This window comes from Euwallacea similis, chromosome 3, assembly GCF_039881205.1.
Source record: "Euwallacea similis isolate ESF13 chromosome 3, ESF131.1, whole genome shotgun sequence".
In the NCBI taxonomy this organism is placed as follows: Eukaryota; Metazoa; Arthropoda; class Insecta; order Coleoptera; family Curculionidae; genus Euwallacea; species Euwallacea similis.
Genome location: NC_089611.1, coordinates 5354059 through 5378283, shown reverse-complemented (window position 1 = coordinate 5378283; position 24225 = coordinate 5354059). Strand labels below are relative to the sequence as shown.

Below are 24225 nucleotides of genomic sequence, written 5' to 3'. Positions count from 1 at the left end.
GGACACTTGTCCTGGCCACTGTTTATGCGTAAGAATTGATTTTTTGGAGGCCTTAGTCTTATCCGAAATTACATGTTTGGGGGCTCGTTCGCAACCTGCAAATTTTCCAGCCTAAATAAACGAATTATAAAATTAACCAAACAAATTTCTTCAAGCATCAATATTCATTAAATAATTATATAATATAGGTACCATTTTATTTATTAATAATGTGAATCGTGCTCATGATCTGTGTCTATTGTGACATCCGTTTTAAATTTATTACACAACCCATTGGAAGCATTATTTATGCCGATCGCACACCGATTTTATTTAATGGGTTCATATTTTTAGATGCAGTGAATTAGTAATTAAACGCCACTTATTGTTGTGGAGACATAAAACATTGAACACAGTTTAAATATTCAACGTTTATTTCCCTTTTGTGTTCGGTGACTACCTACTGCTCAAGACTGAAATTATCGCGGTTAATAAATAGAGAGTTAAGTAAGGATGCCTGTTTGGGTCTTGCTCTTTTTCTTTGTGGGTGTTTTTAGAAGTAAATTAAAATCACATGTGTTCAGCGCCACTGAGTCTGCATATTTGCTAACATTAATATATTTCGAGTTAACGTGCCAACATTACAGGGCAATCACTCTTCTTATCCTGCTTCTAACAAATGGAGCCGAATAAATCAGGAACGAGTCAAAAGTCGCCTCTATCAAGGCAAAGCGGCCTTATTGGGAATAAACTAGAAAATCCGGGGCAGCTTGTGTGGTACCACTGAAACAGTGCTATTCCCAAGCTCTTAAGCCAATATACACCGCAAGAAAGTAATCGATACGAATGTGTAGCATTCGAGATAGGCTATCTACTCGAAATCACTGCCTAATATAAACAAAATTGATGTCAAATCCTAAGGCCGCACACAATTGATTTGATTGAAATCATTCTTTCCCTAGATTTCACTTTATTTATTTGAGGTGTTATCACCCTTGAATAATACAAATCGGATATATAGAAGTAAACTTGTATAAATGGCATCTGCCAATTAATGGTAAAGAGATAATCCCCTATTTTGAATTGTAAATAATATTATCTTGCACTTAAAGTACATTGAATACATGTTCACGTATGTGTTCTTACATGAGTGCCTACATCATACCGTATCTTTAGAATTATTAAGGATCGTTATTCGGTTATTACGGTTTTTTAATGAAGTGATGGTGTGGTCGTGAAATACGAGTTGGTAGGTTTTTACTGAAAAAGCGGGCAGCTAATGTGTCGCAACAAGAGCTACTTTTTATCGGTCGCTGAAGCAAGGGGTCTTAATTTATTGTCAGCTTAGAATAGCTTTTTGACTACAATAAAATTCCCGAATTGTTTATTTCATGTCAGGACGGAGACGCCTATTCAGAAGGTCAACGCATAATGAGTCAAGTAACTGGCGCATTAGGCTTCGCCAATTACTCCGCTGAAAAACTGCATAAACAATGCCTGGATCAAGTACCTAGAACGTATTCCTCCACGTTCATATGCATGTAAATTAATATAAATTCCTATGGCCTTATTGTGCAAGTCATACGAAACTTGGACTTAATTTAGCCTGAGTTTCGCAATTGGAAATCTGCCCTAGTGCCGATATTCTGAAAAACCCAGTGATTTTTTTTTGGTCCCACAAGGTTTATGCATTAAAATTTAAATACCTCCTTAGGCAATCCGAAGAAAAATGCAGGCAATTCTGAGGTCGACCATTCGATTTGTTGTAATTTAACCAGACATTTTTAATTAGTGAACCCAAACGATTCCCACATAATAACCGCGTCCAGGGTTGAAATGATTTATGGGACCACTCCAATTTGGTACATTGTGTTGGGTCTTGTGCTGTATTATATGTTTATGTGTTATTGTGTTGTCAGCTGAAACCTGACTTTCATCCAGCACCTTCGTTTCCATTCCTTAAAGGTACTTATTAATGGAGGGACGTCAATGCAGAAATTGCCTCTTAAAGAAGCGCGTGCATACTCAAGAAGGCTCATTCAGTTCACTTGTAATAGAAACGCGGCAGTGTTAATTACCCAGTAAACTTTTTATGTTGTCAAATTACAATGCGCCTTGTTTATATTTATATCAATTGTAACACGTGTTGAATAATACGAGCCTTAATTTTCCTTTAAATTTTTAATGAGGCGTTCGAGTGCTAATGTCGACTTGAACTTGCAAAGCACGTTTCAATAGAGCACTCCATGTGTCTTCTAAAGCAAATTTACTGACCCAAGTAATTAAAAGGTGACAATTAACGGCTGAAAGAACCGATCGGCATGCCAGTTCAGAAGTGTGAGCTATTCGGCCTCGTTCATCGGATCAAGTCGGGCCAGACAAACAATCCAACCCAGGCACCATACTTGGTATACGACGTGACCAAACCAGATAGAGATACGAACGGCCAAGACAACAAATGCCTTTTTTGCTGCGACCAAGCAGGTTATAAAATTAATCTTCGATTTAAGAGATGCTTTGTTCCGATCGAATTTTAAAACGATCTTAACATCAGTATTTTAAGCTAGCTGCTTAATAACGAGCCCTCAGAAAAACCAAAACATCGAAAAAAATCTATTTTCCACTGCTAAGCTGAAATTTGTTATGCATATTGCACGCTGCAAGAACTGCTCGTTATCGAATGAGTAGAGATGGCTTTTTCTACAGGTTCTTAAATTTATGCAACGTGGAAGGAGCTAATAATGTTTTTGCGAATGCTTTTTTCATACTTGCAAATCGTTAAAGCTTATTAAACACCCGACTGTTTCGTCATACATATTTCATCCCGGGAATCACAAAAAAATATATAATATTACGAGCAAAATTGCAATTATTTTTTAACGGTTCTTAATGTACGTTTAAACTAGGTTTGACCATAAATTCCTTGAGCGAAAATTTCATTTTGGACCCCTGCGCGAGCCCCTCATCGACGAGCCGGGCGTCGCGTTCATAAGCTCCAAAAAGTTTTTTAATAAATCATGCATTTAAAATTTTTTTAAATTGATTACTTGACGTACATCTTAAATAATTTTTTACATAAGCGCAGAAAATCCAAAACGTGAACTCCCCGCTCAATTCACAAAGTTTTTCCCCCTCGCGCATTGTTTCCATATCACCGTTTTCCAGCTCGTACTAAGTGCACGGTACGCTTCATGTGTTCGCATTTAGATTTCTAGATACATAATCACTTATGGTTAAAATAGGGCTAATGAAACCATTTTAATGAATTTACTCTATTTTTACCATAATTTATTATGTTTCTGGAAGTTCCTAGATATTTGCAAATAACTGGAGAACGGTCATAGATGAGCAAACAATGCGTGAGGACTCAAAACTATCTACGTACGTTGAACATTCTTCGGGCTTCAAAAAGCTGACGAGTCAAGAGCGTGCGACAGAATAGCTTGGGGTGGTAGAAGGGATGCTGAGCTTTGGAAAAGTACCATCCTGCGTTCTTTTCTATCAAACCATAATGGGTATTCGTGTAGATGTAGAGCATAATGTAAGGATGAATTTTAAGTTGATATCTCGAAAATTGATGAGGCTGAAATAATTGAGGGGCCAAGAAATCACCCTCTCGAGGGGACGTACTTGATGGCTCGCCCGGAACCTCCACTTTCAAGTGTTAATCGTTCCCATATTGTCTTTGAGAATCTGACCATGGTTTACGAGCTGAATTGTAATAATAATATGCCCATTTTCTAATCGTTTCATCTACTTTTCCCTCTAACGAATATAAAGCTAACAACACCCTCACATGTATGTCCGTTCGAACAATACCTTTCCACATCAAAACTTTCATTGACAAAGCCATGAATACATTTCGTAAACGGAAGGGTAATGTTTGAGGTTAAAATTTGGTCGTAACGACGTCTGTCGAAAACAAAGAGCAACCCCATCTTCCTCCCCTACGTTTATTATCCATGACTTGTAAAACGCGGTGGCCCGAGTTTTAATAGTCAAGTATGAATGCCTAATTCTAAAATAATACTTAATTGTACTTCGGTGTGGATATATTGTTCAAAAGCCCAAACTTAATCACAAAAGCGTTTTGCGTCCAGTAATTTGATACTGTTGGATTGTTTTCTAAGGGACAAAAGAATTGGGATTGAAAATTTACAAGCTGCGAAAGTATGGATGGAAATCCTAATGAGTTTGACAAGGATGACGCCCGAAAACGTGTATTGAAAGGAAGGATAAACAGCTTTCTCAAATATCTCTCGCTCTGCCAAGAAAAATCTTAAATATTAATAGATGTTTTTAAATAATGTAAGTATAGGTCACAACATCAATCGAATTCCGATGCCTTTGATACTGTTTTGGCAACAAAACTTAATAATTATCTACCGGCTGGGATATTTTCATTTTAAACAAAACTATTTCCAAAGGCCAAGGACTTCGCAAACGACCGCATTATCGCTAATTTCTCTTGATGTACATCCCGAAATTTCACTACAATCTCGTACCATAACTAACGAAACAATGCATATGCAATCCCATAGTAATTCACAACACACTCTTCGTGGATCAGAATGTTATTGGAAGTTTGCCGATGCTTAATGTTAATTCCGTCACAATGTAAAATATTTCTTTCATGAATCCGACGAAATAATGATACCAACATGAGCTCGTCGGCGATCTTTCAAGTTATTAACGTCTTCAGATATTCGAAATGTTAGAACGATGATGGCTGAAGAAAGATCATAATAGATGCTAGATTCTTATAGATCAGGAGAACGATAAGATGCCTCACGAATATTTGGTCAAGCCGCTGTTTGTAGCAAAATTAGCAGACGTCTACGCGAGTTTGTAATTTCATTCGTTTAAATTCTTGAGAGGTCGTTAATGGACATGTTTGATATGACGGGGGTCGGGAAAGCACAGTAATAAATTGACAAATAAATTGACAGTTTTCCAAACAGAAGCAGGTGACTAAACGAGTTTTATTTCGCAATTGGTTACCGAGTTACATAATTATAGCAGATACCTTCAATTCATACCTCAGGATAGCTAGCAGCAACGGCCGCTGCAGTCGTGCACATATAGGACGCAGCTGAATATGTTCAGATGTGTACGATTTTCTTATCATTTCTTCATCCTACAGTAAAATTAGAACAAATCGCGTATTATTAGGAGCTATTCGTGTCATATTGCGGGATCTCGCTTCGCTCGCACCGCCAATTTTATCGTGACATTTTGGTAATTGGGGCATACATATCTCTACTCTCTTTCACTTCCGATCTTTGAGGCATTGTACCTGTGTGATAATGTATACTGTTGCGATGAAAATCCCAAGCACGAACAACACTTTTTTTCCTCAGCGCTCATTTAATAGGACTACGTGAAACATTGTCATCGTCAGTGTAGATAAGGTGCCATTTATGGATATTTTTGTAGCCAAAGCGTAATTAGTCAACCAGTTACAGGAAAAAACTGTGACACATGTAAGGGAAAAAATAACTAGCAACTATATGTTTCATCGAACAACAACACGATTAGATAAGAAACAATTTTGTACACCCATTTCAAAGTTGGGCGGGAACTAATAGTTATACGGCGATTTGGGGCGGGTTACTGGGGAGGCAAAAATCGTAGTTAATTTGTCTTGTACATAGAAAATGAGAGAACACAGCTGAGAAATGTAAAAAGTAGTGTAAAGCCGAAAGGACATAAGTAATGCAATTAATATAGTAGGTGAAACACAACCCAGACATTTCCAACCGCACTTTCTAAACTCGCTGGTTTTTGGGTGCGTAAAATATCACCTTCCTGCGCTCCTTCAAACTTCTATCTAATTTTAACAAAAAATCTTCGTAATCGATACCGAAAGCTAAATGGGTTCCTTCCTAAACATCGCAACGTTCGTTCCGCAGAGTCGACTCATCAGAACTATATCCCCTCACGCCTCAACTCTGTTCTCCATCTATATCTCATTCACTTTTATTTTAGTTCATGCGAACATTCCAGGTTAAATAAAGTATTCAGCGATTGTAAACCATGTGATTTCAAGTGCCAAAAACCCAATTCAGATTAAGTGCTTGACGAGGTTTTTTCTGATTAGTAGCTACCTGTACTTGAGCGAATACCATTGGTCTAGAACAGATCTGGAGAGCGGATATCGAGATTTAAAATGTGTTCAAAGATTAAAAATAAAATTATCAATAAACATGGATTGCTAGAACATAAGTGGAACCAAATGAGACAATCGAAAACAATATTTTTTGGTTTTAATTCAAGCAGCTTCAGGGGTTTTCTGTGCGCTCTAAGTCCAGAGTTTTCTGTTGACTAAAGAGTAAAAATGTATGTGTTTAGTTTTCATGATGTATTCTTTGAAATATTGGAATATTTCGCGGTGAATAATAGCCCAAATCATAAAAATGAGTTTTTTCAGACACGAATTATTATACATTGTTGGCAACCGCAAAATACCCGATAAATTTGTCAACACCCGCAATTATATTGTCACCTAGGCACCTTATAGCTAAAATTAAAATCCCTATTATCTCCCACCTGTTGCACAAAGTGAATATTTATCATAAATGGTGATAATTTCTATCGTCAACAAAAAAAACCAAGAAAATAAATGGTTCCAACCGAAAAAAGATAAAATATCTATATTTATCTCGAAATTGAAAGGTACCCGAATCGATCATTTAGGAGGCACACCGTAAATCATATACTTTTATGGTTGCCTGGGATTTCAGTCTAAACATTTAAAAGGGGCCTTTTACAGTTACAACTTTAGAATATGAGGTGTGGACCCAAGTTCAGGTAGGAAGTTGGATTTAGTGACTTTTCATTACCTTCTGTCACGTTATAAAGGAAACTTGGTCCTACGGCGGAGTTGCCAATCACTAGAGTCATTATCACCGACATATAATTCAACCATTATATGATGGTTATGCACCACATTTCCTCACATCTGTTGTTTATGCAATGCAAACATATTTTTATATAAAATTAAATTGATACTGGTAGAGTCATCATTATGAAGTAAATTTTTACACAAAATTAAATTGATACTGGTAGAATCACCATCAGGTCGAGATAGATGGTGGAAGGATATGAGAAAATTGCCGGGGTAGATACAAAAATTTGAATACATGATCGCTTTACTATGCTAGGAGAGTATAGATGAGAAGCGCGGTGAAAATCTAAAGCGGGAAAAAAATGAGAAGCAAAAAGTGACAGATGTAAAAATTGATCTTTTTGATATGTAAAAGTTAAAACTCAGGTGACTCGGCTATTATAATGCAGATGCGGCCCAGAATTGTCAGTTAGTTTAATCGTTTCGGCTCAAGTGATGCGTAAACGAGCAGGGTTGCCAACGTCATTGTATTACACCAGATCTGTTATAGTTGTATGAAGGAATTGTACGGGTCGGATCCCCTCTGATCATGTATTGCCTGCATTGTAGGGAGATGCGGGGCCGATAAACGACATGCTGTTATTGTTGGTAATTTTTTGGTCGCTCGAGTGCCGTTCAATAAGGTGACGTCAGCAGAACGCCCGTGGTGAACGTCCAAAGGAGCAACTTCATGGGCCTTCGTTAATCTGCACCTAGGAGGTGGCTATTGTCGTAGTTGTGCATTTACCTTAAGCCCTTTCTGTTAATTGACAAATGCTTTGCAGGTAAACTGATAAAGACGACGTTCGAACAGCGGATTACCAGCTCGCCTTTGAGCCTCTTGGGTTTTCAAGTCACTAGCTATTATCTATTCTATTTAACCACAAAAGAACAAACGTAACAATCATTTTTCTTGGAGATTTTACAATTATTGCGTCATGCTTCTGACTGAGTATGATTTCCAGCGCAACTCCAAACCTAGTTCTTTGTCTTAAGTTTATTTTTGCTGCTCAAATTCCTGACATCACACACCAGGAACAACGCAGTTTACTATAAAACAATATTATGATATTGGGCAAAAATAAATCTAACCTCGGTTCAGTCATTCCTAATAAATATCCTTCAAAGCTGTGTTTTTCAGCTTAAAAATTCTGATTTGATCCACCTACACAATAAAATTTAGTGCAGACGACAATAAATGAATGCTATGCAAATTCGTACCAGGCTCATCCGAGTTAGCAAAGAATATTCTGATTTGTCTCTTTAAGGACCAAATTATTCATGTGTTATTACTTTAACTTTAACCGCAGACGAATTTCCATAGGAGCAGTGAAAACGCAGCTTTAGTATCCAACGTTTTGGTTTCTAGAGAAATCAGCTTAAAAATAAAATTAATAGTGCATTAATAATTAATATCTCAACTCTTTCGATCCGGAACAGGAATATTATCCCGATAATATAAAGTAAGTGAGCGAATTTAGCTAATGAGTCAAAAAACAACATGTTTCTGTTCTTAGGATTTTTTAACATTGCGAAAGAATTGGGGCACATGTATACTAGAAGGGTATCAGGTGGTGTTTCAGTATAAAATAATCCTGTAATAATTTTCAAAATTGAACTGAGAGTAGAAGTACCTAGCGCAACCAGAACACCAGTCTGATGCGCTAGGCACAAATCGTGCGGTAAAGCTACTTTGCCGCACAACAGTGAGAAAAATGATTACACCTTTACCGAGATAGAGCAAACTCTTGATCAAACGTAGTTGAATATGTCCTCGTAACATTATTCAAAATCTAAAAACACTGAAATGCCGACATACCATGAACCGAAGAGAGGAAAGAATTATTATCATACAATTCCAAGAAGTACCAAGGACGGCACTGTGAGCATTCCACGTAAGTTTCCCCTTCGACCAGCTATTTTCTGCTAAACTTATTTATGGTAGGAATTTTAAGTATTTTCCCTTAAGCTAGGTGAAAATGTGCCAGTGTATGATACTGCCATTCTTTAGCCAGAACCTCTATTTCGTAATCAATACTGAATGAAGTTTATAAATCTCTAAGTCACTTAATTCACTGGGAAAGTTGAAGTGAAATGAAGAATACGATAATGAGAGGAGAATAAATCTCCAACGACCTACCAAAGTTTTATCTTTCAGCGTTATCGTTTTACGAGCCACCAATAAAATCATAGAGAAAGGAAAGTAAGTAAAACATACGTAGATTTTACAACTGATAATAAAGTCTTTAAAAGCCCAATTTAGATATGTGAAATATTTAAATGTTTCTTTTTCATTCGAGAACTTTATTACCACACAGTTTTAACATTAAAACCAGTTCTCAAATAGATTATTAATATAACTAACACATTTGTTGATACTATTTTGTTGCAAAAATGCGCATAAAATTAGCATTATCACATAATATTACAAGCAGACAATGGCTATGTATAAAATCCATTAGGAAATGCATAATTTTATGTAACGAATAGCAGTTTTGCGGGACGAGCGAGGCGAGGTCTCGTAGTATGACACGAGTTGCACAAAATTTCCAAATGAGTTTCATAGGCGATTTTATGTAATTTTGCTGCACGGTGAAGACATCAGAAAAAAATGTTATACATTTTAACATACTTCAGGTTAGTGCCTATGTTAAACACCAAACGTTGAAACGTACAGGAGAATTATAAATCACACATCGTAAAGTCTAAGGATATTTTTAAAAAATCATAAAACAGATAATTTATTAACATGATAATTATGAATAATTCAATATATTTTAGCAATATATCAACAAAAGCTTAGTTTTGTTGTATATTAAACACTTTCTAACATTATAAATGCATAACTTTATTTTCTGATTAATTTCAAAAGAATTTTGATCTATAAAATTATCCTTAGACACATAATATGGCAATGAAGGCCTCATTGGCAGGTTATTTACCCTATTTTATACCAGAAATGTGTTAGAGCAATGCACCAGGAGGAGACAAGATAATCAAACGACATTAACATTTCTGCATTCGATAATTTATCATCCATATCTAACCTAAATCTCTCAGATATTTGCTGAATAATTATCCCAATTATCTACCCATATTATCCGTAACCGTAAACCAAACAACTTCATAGAAATCTCAATATTTTTTCCTGTATTTCCAAGCCTCATACACAAACACTTATTAGCAGAATTCGTTCAAGGCCTTCAGGTACGCACATACTCGCAAATTGCCATTAGACAATCGAACTCTTTGACAACATTATTAAATCTCACATAAAACCAGTTGACGTTAAACGTACTTTGCGAGCAACTAAAGCAACTAGCTGCACCAAATCAAATTTTTTAAGCTGTACCTATAGGCTCGATAAAAGAGACACTTAAATTTATTATAGTCGTATTCCTTCATTTTTGAGAATTTATTGACTCATAAATTGCCTGACACACAATGAAGTGAAGGTGAACTGAAGGAGTAACTTTAGGGCCACTTTTTTTATACATCCACTTCTATTTTGGACTTGGCTGTACTAGGACCGGAGTCTATTCATTTTTCGACTTAATGACTGATACTGAGAACGTCACTCGCGTAGAAAAAATATTAAAGTATAATGTTTCAGGGCAGTCTAGGCCCTTTGAAGAACGCAAAAAAAATAAAATTAATTAGTCCGTCCCTGAAACCACCAAATGTCACTTTTAAAATGGGTGTTCGCAGCTCTGCCCAGAAAAATTCTTGGCTTTCTTTCTTATTATGGAAGACTTAAAATAATCTCTGTGGAGATATTTAAGTTGAACCAGATGTATTTCTAGGAAGCGCTTAGGGCTCTGACTGGTAACGGAGGGAGACAAACGACTCAGATGAGAGAGAAAGTGTATCGAACTTTAGAACATACTTTTCAACCCCTCGATGAATGGTATCGACTGAGACCTTGAAAACATGGGGCCTAGACATGTGGTTCGGGTAATATGAGAATCTTCGTCCTCGAGCTTTCGGGTCTAGTTGTCGACTTCTAAATTTAAATCTGCCTCATTTTATTTGCGTTCAGTTAAATTTCTAATTGTCGTCATAGAACCATATATCGGTCTAAGTTAAAGGAAAAAATTGGAGATATCAAATTGCGTCCCGAATTATAATAAAACATTGAGATTATCTTGTAATTGGTCCAGGAATTCAAAGCTGGCCTAATAAAGCTCCGCCCAAAAGATAAATATTTAAGAACTAAAGTGATCCAGGTGTAAACAAAGAGTTAGTTGTTTCAACACACCGTTTAACTTAAAAATTGAATTCGGTAAATCTAATGCCTTGTTCTTGAATTGCTAATGAGCTGATCCAGGATGTTGGACGAAAACTTCTACTAGGAATGAGTTTTGATAAAGTACTTGAACATGTCGTAACCGGTTTTTTGAGCTTTAATTGGGCGTTTTTTATTTTTAGGCTCATAAAAATTACCTCAGAAAGTCCTCTTGATTTCCTAAATTTGCAATTCAAAAAAATGGTCGGTATCCTTGTCTCCTTTCCTCAATCTATGGCAATTATTGGTTTGTGTTGAATAGCGTCTTTTAAATACAGGTTATGGGGTTTTATATCTTAAATTCATGAAAGGAAATGAATAATGTATTTTAAATCCTGGAATCTGAAACACTAATTATGTGGGTATATGAAATCTCTGAATGTCAGAAACAATTTTATTTCGAATGCTTTTGAAATGCCATTGGGGGTTATTAAGGTAGGAGTTACCTTTATGCCTCTAAAATCGAAAAAATGGGCTTCAGATTTATAGTTTACGTTAAAATGTATTAATCAAACTCGCTTTAGGAATCCTATAGGACGAAGATTTTCTTTTCGACTGTTGAAATTACATGGCCAAAAGAGGACTCCGTTTCCCACTCTCCAGACCCCCAATATTCTCCCATTTATATTCGTAGCTCCCTTAACAATCTCGTAAACTCCGTTAAATTAGATAATTTGCTTAAGCCAAATGAGTGAACGCAAAACTCGAAAATTAATAAACTTTCTTTAGATAATTGTTATTAAGGAGATATTCAAATATTTCCTAAGCTTATAGGGATACAGTTACATGGAGGCAAAAGACATGATATGATTTTAAAAAAATGTTCAGATCAGCTTTTGTAGGTAGCTCAGATGTTCAAAGCACTAAATAATTGATGTATTTACGTAATTGATTTTCATCTAATTGGAGGATTTAAAATAAATTTAAAACGGCAAAACTAAATGCTTTCTCAAAGAGAAAGATTTTATACCTCCTTTATCCAAGCAGAAAGTCCTATTACTGCGATCTCAAAAATTTGAAAAATTTTAAAATGCAATATTATATCTAATGTTGATGACCTCCTGGGGAATATTACCGGAAACAGAACCCCGATAATACCTCGTTTTGAAAAATCGTAAGTCCAAAACATCGCTGCCCATTGAAATCGTCGTCTCCACTTTACCCTCGAAACCTATAAGAATCAATGACTTTTCACGTGCAGCACAAATTTTCCTTTGATTATCCGAAACAGCATATTTTGTATCATTTTACCTTAAAAACCCACTAGAACTAGCGGTTTCCACCTGAAATGTAGATAGTCAACGAGGGCTAGTACAAAACAGCACTTACGCTTCAAGCTCGTGTATGAATAAATAAACAAATCCAGGTTCAGCTGATTCCGTAGAAACTTCTATAATAATTTATCTGTAGCATTATGAAATTTATTCACTCAAACACTGAACTTATACACCATAGAACTGCTCTGGTTGCCCCATTCTGGCACTTTATGGCCCTCTCTTCATTTTTGTTCTAGTTTTCCGGCGAAACGATTCAATTTAACCGTAAGAAGACTTTTAAGAACCGTAAGAAACTTTATCAAATTTAATTCGCTCGACAAAATCTTTGGAAATTTACTCTTATCTTATTAACTTATTAGTAACCTTGGGTTGCTCGGCTCCAGAGTAAGTGTCCGAAAAAACCTGTAGATGGCAAAACTCAAGAGATGATCGAAACTTGAAGGAACTTAGCTGAATATATGATTAGACAACCTTTTTGCTTAAGCGTTATAAACTCCACACATATACCCTCGCGCCATTTATGCCATTACTGAACTATGTCGAGAGACTTCCATTGAACTTAATGATTATGCCTCCAAAGTGGTACACCATTACAGACTCCAAGTTGGAAATTATTATTAATACCCAATGATAATGGCTCCAAATAAGGTTTAATTATCAGATATATAATGCGCAAATGTGTCCAATACGAAAATAATAGACAAGGAAGAAACGTAACAGCGAAGAGGAAGTACATGAGCACGAAAAAAATTAAAATGCAGGTCAAGTCTTTATTAGCGGGCATTATGATCTAATCGACTGTTCAATGAACACAAAAACGTACTTTAAGGAATTCGTATTACCAGCCATTATTTTCCTATTAATTCTGAATATTCCCATAAACGATTAACTAGTATTTACATGTTCAGCTGGCTGCACATTTAAAGCCAGTGGTAGGCTCGATTCTAGGTCACTCACGAGCCTATTTATTTTCCGTTCTTGAGGGGGCCCATTTGGTTAATTCCTGTAAATACTGTTAGCCGTCAAAATGTCGCTACTTGTATTCCATGTTGTGCATTATACTTGGAGATAAAAAAAAACACTTTAATGCGCGCCCGAAGGCAGGAGACCCAAGAAGCGTGCCAGTTGGTACTACTACAAGGGGTACCCATTATAAAATAATAACTTCAAAGTAAACTTGTGAAGGTAGGCAGTAAAACTTAGTCGGCGTTAATAAATTTCCATCAGATTTCCGAGTAATAATTACGAGTACTTTATGATTACCATGGCACAGGGCCGTGGAAAATAAATATTTCCTGTGCAGACCGAAGCACAGACCTAGAGTCAACATAAGCAATTCAATGCGTGTACACTCTTATCGTATTTGGAGCATAATATAAATTTTGTAGATGGCTTTACATGTGTTTCTATGTTTATCTCACAAGATAAGCATAATCAGAATGATAAGCTAGCGTACCCAACGTAAATAAAACATAATAAAATACATACAGGCTGTGATGATTGTTACAATAAAACAGTGTTTAATTCAGAGGCTCACTGCTTTATAAACAACCCGGAGACTTCCTTATATTAGGTCAACATGTGTACATCGCAGCAAAGGGGATGGGACGCAGCGCAGGGTTTAGGTCATAAAAGGCTCAGTTCTTGTTCTTGGCGCCTTGGTAGCAAAACTTTTCACTTACTTGTTTCGAAAACACTGCGATGTCTTCATTAAAGGATTCTGATGAACAAACATCTCCTCCAGCTACTCCAGGTTCTCTAGGCGTACACGTTGCTAATTCACATTTTTCGAATATAAGGGCCAATAGGGGGAAAAGGGGGTGTCTGAAACAGAAGAACAATACGATTAAAATTCGGTTAATTCTGCTGTGGGCAGATGGACTCAGAACGGTACTAAGACCTAGTTAATTCTCACAATATACGTCGAAATAAGTTTTTGTTAGGCCTGAATGATTTCAAACCATAACCGCTCTTGGTGAGTGACATAGTACTTATTTACGTTACAGGTATGTATTTGTTTTAAATGTTTATAGACAATGCTGCGTAAAGAGTAATTCTTTACGAAAATTAGGTAAATATTTTGACGCACCAGACACCATCATTGTCGTGTTAATTTTACGGAAAAATATACAACCTAAGTTATGTTGCTAGCCAATATTTCCCGGATTTCTGAAGGATTCTACCAATTTACATATAAGATTTAAGTCTTTTAAGACATTTTAAGTGTGTGGTAAATTTTTGAGAGAGCGAGAGAGAGCACCGTATTGATAGTCAATCCCGTTTGATCTGTAATATTCCTCTTTGCTTATGTTATTGGATGCGAAAAAAACGTTGTCGAGCAGATCTTTCTGAGAAGATTTGAGCTACCAACTAATTTGCACTGGACTATACAAACTGCTTCTAATTATTTCCACCTCTTGACCACCTAATTACGTGCCCTTGCAGCGATGCTCTGGGTGGACGGAACTAAAAGTTAGTTAGATATATTGAAAATTGAAGGAGTTATGAAGGAAATAGTATGGAAAGATACACACATTTTTAACCCTCCTTTCTACTTCTTTTTTGCAATATTTTGACGAACACAACCAGCGGCAGGACACAGTGGCCTTAGTGACGTAACAGCCACTCTGCAAAAATCTTGGCAGATCCAAAAGTACCTTTCCTTCATCGTATATTAGCAGGAAACTGATTAGCTGTAGGATATCAAAATCGAATAAACTTATTATGATGTCATAAATCGTGTTTTGCTCAACATCAGCATTACTTTCTCTGCAAGATAATCCATCCGAAGCAGTCTGCATTAGATTAATTATACAGCAAAAAACTGTTGGAAGCAACTAGGAGTGTTATAAAGTAAGAATGGCCTTTTAATTGCTTTATCGTCTTTTTTCATCTGGTAAACGTTTATTTGCCGGTTTGCAGAATATACGTGTACCTGACCACTATGTCGTAATTTTTTTCACTAAGTGCCTTCATTGTAAGCATGTACGGAAAGAATGAATGCGAAAAATGTATCAGGGAACCATTAAGTTGACTGCATAATTTGACGGCTGTTAGCTATGTACAATGCTATACAACCGACCTTAAAGGAAAAACTTACCCGCATTCTAAATATATGTATTTTATAGTGGTTGAAATTTATTCTTCACATCCACTTGTCCGATAACATCGTCAAATTCAATTACGTAACCCAACGTAACGTAAGTAATAAAACTGAGTATATTTCATCAAAGAGAGATTTCGCAATAAAATTTGAATGAAATTTTCTTTAAAACCGATCAAGATCAATACGTTGAAGAGTTGATCTTCTCATCGTTTCTCTTTATAGGTCAGTAAAATTCGATGTTATTTAAATTTACAGTTCCTCAGATCGTATAGTTAATATTAATTATGTAGATTTATTACAAATTGTTGCCGTTACTACTACATCTACACCACCAGCACGTTTATAGCTTTTTTACGATAGTGAATGAATTATACATAAAACTGTCTAACAGACGAAATATTTTAATAATTTAAAAATACTTTGAATCAAGAGTAATTTACATTGATGGTTTATGCTGAGTAGCTGTTTTGAGTTTAGAGGCTCATAAAATGTTTGTGACAACAGGAAACTTAGTTTATTTACTTATTAATTAAGAAGTATGTATTAATTATAACATGGTCTCATCAGGCTCTTATATCCTGCCAAGGGAGCAAACCAGAAAATTTACAGCTTGCACATAAAACTCCAACTCTATATCAAATATACTGAAAACAATTTTTAGGTTTTTTTAAGCCTAGCGACCTAACGCTGTGGTCCCCCGGAACACGTTTGCATGGGCCGAGCTACGCCAACATGGCCCGACGCATCGTGGGAACTATCAGTTTTTTTACTTCTTAATCCATCCTCCAAGATGAATGATTTGAGATTCATAATCATTTTACGCTTGTAATTTCTGTTGGAACACGCTGCGTGATAATTGAGGATCCATCAAAAATTAAACGAGAGGCACTCACTGAGTGACATCAATCAATTTTAGAAAATTTTGAAAAAAATGCATGATCTGATGTCTGAGCTTGTCTTCCACTTCTAGCGAATGAGGGTTCCAGATATTACTGAACTGGATTTCTTCTACGGTAGTCCTCTCTGCCACCTGTGAAGGATCAGGAGGGCTTTTTGTAGTTGCTTTAACCAAAATCTTTTCACGCTCCAATTTTAAGTGATCTCATCTGAGAGATCCCAGGATGTTGATAGCGATTTGTCAAAGAATCATCAAGATAATGAGCAGGGATAAATCTAGACTTAATGGCAAATGACAGCAGGGTGTCCTCTACGAATCTCTTATCAAAAGTACGGTATACCGAGTGATAGGGATGTTTATTCACCTCTTCTGGTTGTCCGAACAAAAGCACCCTCCGCGGATTAAACGCCGACTTTTAATCTGATCTTGTCGCGGATGAAATTGTTAATTTTTGTCTTTAATTTGCGTAATAGGATTCAAATGTATGCAGAGAACACCCATATGCAAATCCATTTTTTTAATTCACTACTGCCAATATGGCGTCGCAAGGAGAATACAGGGTTCGCGTCGCTGTCTTTTTCTTTAAAAACGAACCATAAGCAAATTTGGTTAGAATAGAAGGTTGCACATGTTAAGGCGCCCTGTTAAGCTTCACTGGTTAATATCGCTGAATCCATGAAAATGAACTTGTAGACACTTCATCTCACGCTCAAGCACGGTTCGATTAAATTGAATTCACGAGGAATGGTAGAGCCATTCGTTTTACTTGAAATTCAATATTATAGAACAATATCGTTAAATAAGAGTTCAGATTTCTGTATATATTTTAATTCAACGACATGATTGGTCGATATTGATCAATGAAGTGACTAAAGAGAGCCTACCTTGAGTTCAATTTTTTTATCGAATTGCTAACCGAGTGTACCTTTAGCCCCCAATTTTCCCAGGTACCTCTACCAATTATCCCAAACCATTCTCATTTAGGGAATTGTGGTGGATTTGCCGTTTTTCCGGTTTTCGAGTTATAAAGTGTAGATTCGAGACCAAATTGATAGTCCTATGCAAACAGCACAAATAATTACTCATGAGTACAACTGTTTATTTGCAGATTAGATGAAACGATATCTCATTTCACAGGTTCGTAAACCTTAGAGAAGCTTTCAGGCTAGCGTTCTTTTCATTCATGTCATAATCAGACCAAATCGCATCAGAAAATACTAAATTAGATCCGATTGATGTGGCACTGATCATAGAATTTTTATATCATACATTTTAAATATCTAAGCAGTTTAAGGACTCCTTATTTTCATAGAGTGTGATATGATGTATTTCCTGTGTGGATGCCTGGCTTGCGAGCTCAGAGATCTTACGTATTCCGAACCTGCTCTTCCAAGGCCCTCAAGCAAACGACTTCGTTTCCAGGACAGATTCTTGAACAGGATTTCCGGGTCAAGCTTGATTATCTAGGTCAATTCTCTTGTCCCCGAAGATACAGACAACACTCATCAATATTCATACGTTATGCAATCACGTTTTCCCAGAAATCGAAAGCCATCAAAACAACATCCGATGGTATTATAAACATCCTTACGAATATTCGGTATACGAATGAATAGGCATTCATGAACGCAGTTCAACTGTTACATGTTACATGTTATAGTTGTGGTTCAAACTGCAAATAACTTTTAACAAACTTGTCAAAGATCAAAGAAGTGAGTTCGTCATAGGAGTGTTGGCATCAACGAAGTTGCTAATTTGGCTTCAAAATAGAAGTGCTCATCCTTTATGAATGTGACAGGTGTCCATTGGAAAAACCATTGAAGGGAAACCTCCTTTTATCAGCAACTGAGCTGATTATCACGGCCGCAACGATGTTCTAAATATTTCAACTTCTTCTCATAATCATAAATTTAAGGCCTAAATGGACGTGCATTAGACGTGAATTTGTTTTTGGTGTGTTTTTGGTGTGTTTTTGTTTGGATCGAGACGAGGTCTGCTACAAAAAATAAAACTCCTTGTGGTGTACGACCTTCAGCCTTCGACATGTGTCGAGATAGAGAAATGCACGTCTTTTGCGAAATGTTATCAAGGAAGGGTCAAAATATGCACGCTTCTTTGGGCAGGACTACTCCTTTGAAGGTTTCAGGTAAAGGTTTTAGATCAAAAGTTTTAGGTCGAAGGTTTTACGTAAAAACTCGTTCAAAATATTTTCAAAACGACCCATTGAACGCAATGTTAATAAACACGAAATTAAATCTGTACTAAAAACACAGCATCCGAATCGTTCATAATTCATTCTCATAAATTTCTTTATGAATTTATTTATGTTTGTGTGTGCTCTGTTTGAATGACTTACGGGTCAAAGAATCGCGATAACTTTGGCCACACTTGCTCACTTGTTTGCATGCCTCTTTTGTATACAATAATCATTTTGTTTGTTCTTAATTTTTACCCGCCGATTTGTGCAGATGGTCCGCTATCGGTTAAAAAATCTTCCGCGGGTTATAGTCCACGTTGATAGAATAGATAAATTATTGGAAAATGAATGCATGAATTCATTTAAATTAATGAGGCAAATATGACTATATTTATCTCGGCGGATTTGAGAATGGATTAGCACAAATTAAACGTCCTCAACCTTGTATAGATTACGACCAGTTTTTTCATCCTAGCTCTCTTTACTAATCAAAGTTACATCACTGCATTTACATGACATAGTGAACTTGTCCTGATTTGAAAATCGCACCGTTATCTCCTTTCCATCGATGAAATCTCTAATTAGCGCTAGCGACTTGGCCAAACTTCTTCTGGACGGAACGACTAAATCGAGTGTTGCTCGGCAGATGTGTAAACAGTGAAATTCAAAAAACAATGAGTTTTTGGTACCTTAATAAAATATTTACTCAAATTAAGGTCAACGGTTTACTTAAAAGTGTTAAATAATTGCTCTAGACACCATGTGTTTAACTCTTTTCTTGTTTTAATGGCATTAAGTCACTTAAGGAATGCATCATAAAACCCTCGAGGGTTAAGTGGGGACCAGATGCATTTGTGGCATTAGCAATTAATATCGGGGTATATAATTTCTCGTGCGCCGGGATATGTAATTTTCAAAAGTTGGGTGTAAGGTGGTGATGTACATATCGGCCAGCAAAGGGGGAATGATCTAACGCTGCTAACCTGAACTGGGCTAATTACACAGAGTGTAATTAAAGTTTACATCGCTCGTGCTGCAGACAAAAACAACGATATTTTGCTAATATTTTCCTTTGAAACATCCGTTGGCGAAAAGCTTGCGATCTGCTACCGACACATAATCGTGCATCCTCTCTACCTTTAAAAGACTGAAGATCACGAGATACTGCGACCGTTCACAACTTTTGTTGCATACTGTATAAATGTCTATCACCGCCTGTTAGATAAAATATAGTTACTCCGATTCAGACTTAAGGGGTCGTTTACATGTGTCCAAGAAGTCTATCGGATTAATATCCAGGGATCAATGAATTTGACCTCATTCGATCTAATGACGTGTTTTATCAGGCTCGCAAGTGAGGCGTGGATGAAAATACATCTCTGAAGATATAAGCAGTCATTCATTAAAAGATCTGAAAGAGACATACACAAAGGCTGCATTTGAAAATTTCACAAGTAAACTGGATTGTTTGAAATTTGGATTTAAAAAGTAAGTCGTGAATACCAGTATTATTTATAGACAGAAGCGCCACGTCACATTTTTAATATTATTGCATTTAAACTGTAGCATCTAAGGACCTACAGGGACCTTAAGTTTGGAGAATTTTTCATTTACAGAATTAAAAAAATACCGTGATCCCCCCGTATATTAATCTTGGTTAGTTGCTACGCATTTCAAGTGCAAAAAAACTGTATCTTGAAGAGAACTACAATGTCACCAACGAGGTTGATGTTTGTTGATTTATTGTTAGCTTAAAATAATGTGTCGCCCTTAGATGTGGGTCGGCTACACATGGCCCTCTTCACCGCGTGCCAATTACACAACCCTCTTGCAAAATACATACCCATAAATCGCGTCCTTATCCCTCTTCCCGACGTCAGGAACGGCACCTCCCATCACGTGGTTCGCGGCGGCATTCACATGATTCGCGTGGTATGGATGCATGGTATGGTTCAGATGTGGGGAATGGTGTAGCCCCGGGATACTCGGTCGGTGAGCCACGTGGGGTTCGTACATGCCTCCTGCCGCGCCGCTGTCCATGTACCCGGAATGAATGCCATCGTCGTACTAGAAAACAATACCAACACGTGTTAGGTTAGATGCCCTTTTTGTGACATCTTCATGTTCTGAATGTTGAACAACTAAATAGCGAAATGATATAGATGAACACTCAACTACAATTCTTTTTTTCTCTACTTATGAATATTGAGCAAAAATAGTCGGTTTAGGAGGTTTACAAAACTTTACAGCAATTTCTGTCAGCAAACTTCTGTCGCATACTCAGCAGGATCTTGTTATCTGACCTACTCGGGAGCATTGTACAGTGTGCTCAAAATAAGCAGGTCATCAGCATCGATATCTCGCAAACGGTAATAGATCCAGACCCAGACATGGGAGAAAAGTGGCGCATTCCGGAGAATAGTTTTTTAGGTGTTTGGAAAAAACGAAATGTGCGAGGTTCTAAACTCAGTGTTGTCTTATGCTTAAAGTCGGAATTGTCTCAAATTAATATTTTTTTCACTTCTCTGCTTTTAGTTCGGTATGCAACAAACTTTTTCGTGCACAGTTGCACCCCCTCTGATATTACTGACAGTACGACCACGTTGGAGTGTACCAGTCTCTGTTATGTGGTCCTATGTCGCACTAGACAAGTGAATTCAACTTCCTTCCATCACAGATTTTGCTATAACAGTCGTTTTCCTGCTAAGGAATTTTGTTGTGACATGGCGACTACCATTAACTGCAGGCGTGGATCTGCTATTTGTCGTAAAGATGAGTAATTTATACCATGCTAAAACTAGTCAGTCTTGAATTTTCTAAACCTTTCTAATATGCATGTTAAAAATGACCAGAGAAACCATGATTAATTGAGTGTCATCTGAAACGTTTTGGCAATTAAAAACACTTTAGAGCCCCCCACATTAGATGTAATAAATAATGTATGCAACCAAAGAGTGGTATCTCGCAATAAGCTTAATTTTAATTTTAGCGTATCCTGCAGAAACACACACTCTAAATTAATCGCGTTCCAACGTAAAAATAATTAAGATTTTAAGATAATCCTTTATAGCCAAATAGTTAAAGTTTCAACCATAATGTTTCTTTTATGTAAATAAGATTGTCGGAACGAGAATGCTTATGCCGCTTCTTAAGTTAACCTCACAGCAAATTCCTCTTACAAGAGATATTTCATGTATGATATCATACGGATATTTTCTTACGGTGCTCAGTTTTTGCTTATTATAATAGCCAGTATTCAAATAAAAATGGATGGTTTTGTTGTAACTCACGGGGGCAAAAGACTAGAGATATTTTAATAAGGCGTGAAATAAGTAGAATCGTGTAGAATTCTTTGCATCTGGAATATTTATAGTTAATATGCAGAGGGTATTTTCAAATATTTCCTGCAATATTATTGCCAGTAATGGATTGCTAACTTAAAGTTAGTTTAATTGGTGAATTCATAGACGGCTGCCGCATACCAATTTACCGTTGCAACAGTTTACATACCAAGAGTGTGATTGCTTCCCAGCACTAGGAACGAGAAGAACATTGGAGAATCCTCTATCCAGCTAAATTTCATTAAAAAGTTTCAAGAAAATTTCCAATGAACAACCTTTGGGCGCCTGGCAAAGAAGAATGCCTAACGCGATGTACATAACAAATTTAATATTTTATCGGTGTTTTATGACATATCCTCCTTACGAAAACCGTAATGACAACAGGTACAAACGATATTTTCACAAACCCCCAGTTCAGTGTTTAACGCTTTCCTAGAGCCTTTCTGGCGTTACAAAGAGATATCAGCGGGAACAACGCCCCTTTCCTTTTAGATTTCCTCTTTAATATACCTCTATGTGTTAAATATAGAAACGATATTATGTCTAAGGGAGACAAGACGACGTTCAGCTGGATGTGGCACTTAAATTAGCAGATACCGATGGTTGACAGTCGCAGAAAACGACTAAGAATTTCTAGCGCCGCTGCTAATGTGCTGTAATACAGTAATAACTTCGAAAGAGCCTAGAGGATGGGGCTTTACGGCTCGCATAAGTGTGGAGCTCAAAGTTTTTGCTGATCGACACCATCAGTGACGGTAAAATGTAATCCAGAAAAAAATCGGTTGGAGGCAAGGGGCCATCGTCCAGACAATTAATTGATAATATATCAAAAATCAAAAAATAGCTAGATCAGCAATACAAAGATATGTCTCCAGTTATTTTTGTACTGTGTTGTGTTGAATTGGATGTACTGGCCCGAAGGAAATAATAACAAAGATTTGGGAAAAACCCCGACTCGCGTTTCAAAATGAAGGTTTATTCGGTCTTAAGAACAAGGTAGGGTTAAGTTTTGATTACTCAGTGCGAGCATGACTATAGTGAACTTTAGTATATGTGTTGAAGAGATTTTAAAAGCCGTAAGGTTTGTTAAAAATAACTCTCTGCTGAGGGATATGAGTTCATACGTGTCCAGATAAAGAAGCAATACAATATAGGTCCTTCAAATATTGATTTCCGATAGCAAACATCTCCATTCCTACATCCTAGACCAGAAAGCAAATAGTGGCGCTATGTAATCAATGACAGTGTATCAAATATTTCGGTAAAAACCCAATTTTCCTTCACAGCTCAAACGGATTAATCGTCAAAAACGGATTTTATTTGCTAATAGCGTAGACTGCCTACGTACGTTCTTCGATTATATTCATCTCCTAAAAAATTTTGATTTATTGTGAGGATTTGAATTATGTATTTAGAAAAAGCAACCAAAACCAACAATCCCTCTCGTTCAACACGATGAAGAAATAAACATTATGTATATGTGAAATCGATGTGAATGTATTAGCCACATGGGTCGCCGCATGTTCCTTATTAAGAAGGATTCCTTTTGGTTTCAGTTTTCGGTTGAATTCAGCTTTTGCAGGCCTTCGAGACGACATACCGTTGTTTTTTCTGTTAATTTCAGTAAATCTGAAGATTTCATGGAGATTTTGAAAACTGGTCAGATATCAGATATGCTAGTGAGCTGAGATCTGAAAGTGGCATCACAACGGCAACAGCACGATGACTAATACCTCGATATTTTCATTCTTATTTCGTGGAGGTATATATAAAATCCCATAGAACCACTCACCACTCTATAGCGTAAAATTGCTTATTAGCTGCTACTTCTGGAAAACTCATTCATTTGGAACGAATATTGAGATTGATTTGGAAAATTCACAGTAATTTGCGAATGAAATTCGGTTATAATCATATACTGCATAAAACTGTTCAATAACTTTTAATGGTCGTTTATGGGGTTTTGAGAGACCATTTCGAAATAATAGATCATAAAGATTTTAAATGTGGAGTTAACGTTTCCTGCAAACTGCGCGCCTATTGCCCCTTAATCTGGCTCTTCCCTTGTGAGGAGAAAACAGGATGTAACCCTTGAACTTGTTGATGATTTGATGCAATCACTGATACTTGAGGCACTTACGGAGTCGCAATGGAATGAGTTGTAAGTTTGCTATCAGGATTATTTTTTTGGCCATGTTCGTAGTTAAATATACGAATTGTCTCACTCTCGACTTTTATTTTTTATTTTTCCCTCTT

General features: G+C 36.6%; 1 protein-coding gene across 5 annotated transcripts in view; it reads right to left on the bottom strand.

The window, feature by feature from the left end:
* hth (homothorax) overlaps nucleotides 1-24225 on the bottom strand; it is a 148566-nt gene that overhangs the window by 114831 nt on the left and 9510 nt on the right. For all 5 annotated transcript variants that reach the window (XM_066406055.1, XM_066406056.1, XM_066406057.1 and 2 more), the window contains 2 exons: nucleotides 20472-20695; nucleotides 14110-14251 (listed from right to left, as the gene is read on the bottom strand). In XM_066406055.1, the coding sequence (XP_066262152.1) occupies nucleotides 14110-14251; nucleotides 20472-20695 (366 nt within the window). The remainder of the gene's footprint in view (nucleotides 1-14109; nucleotides 14252-20471; nucleotides 20696-24225) is intronic.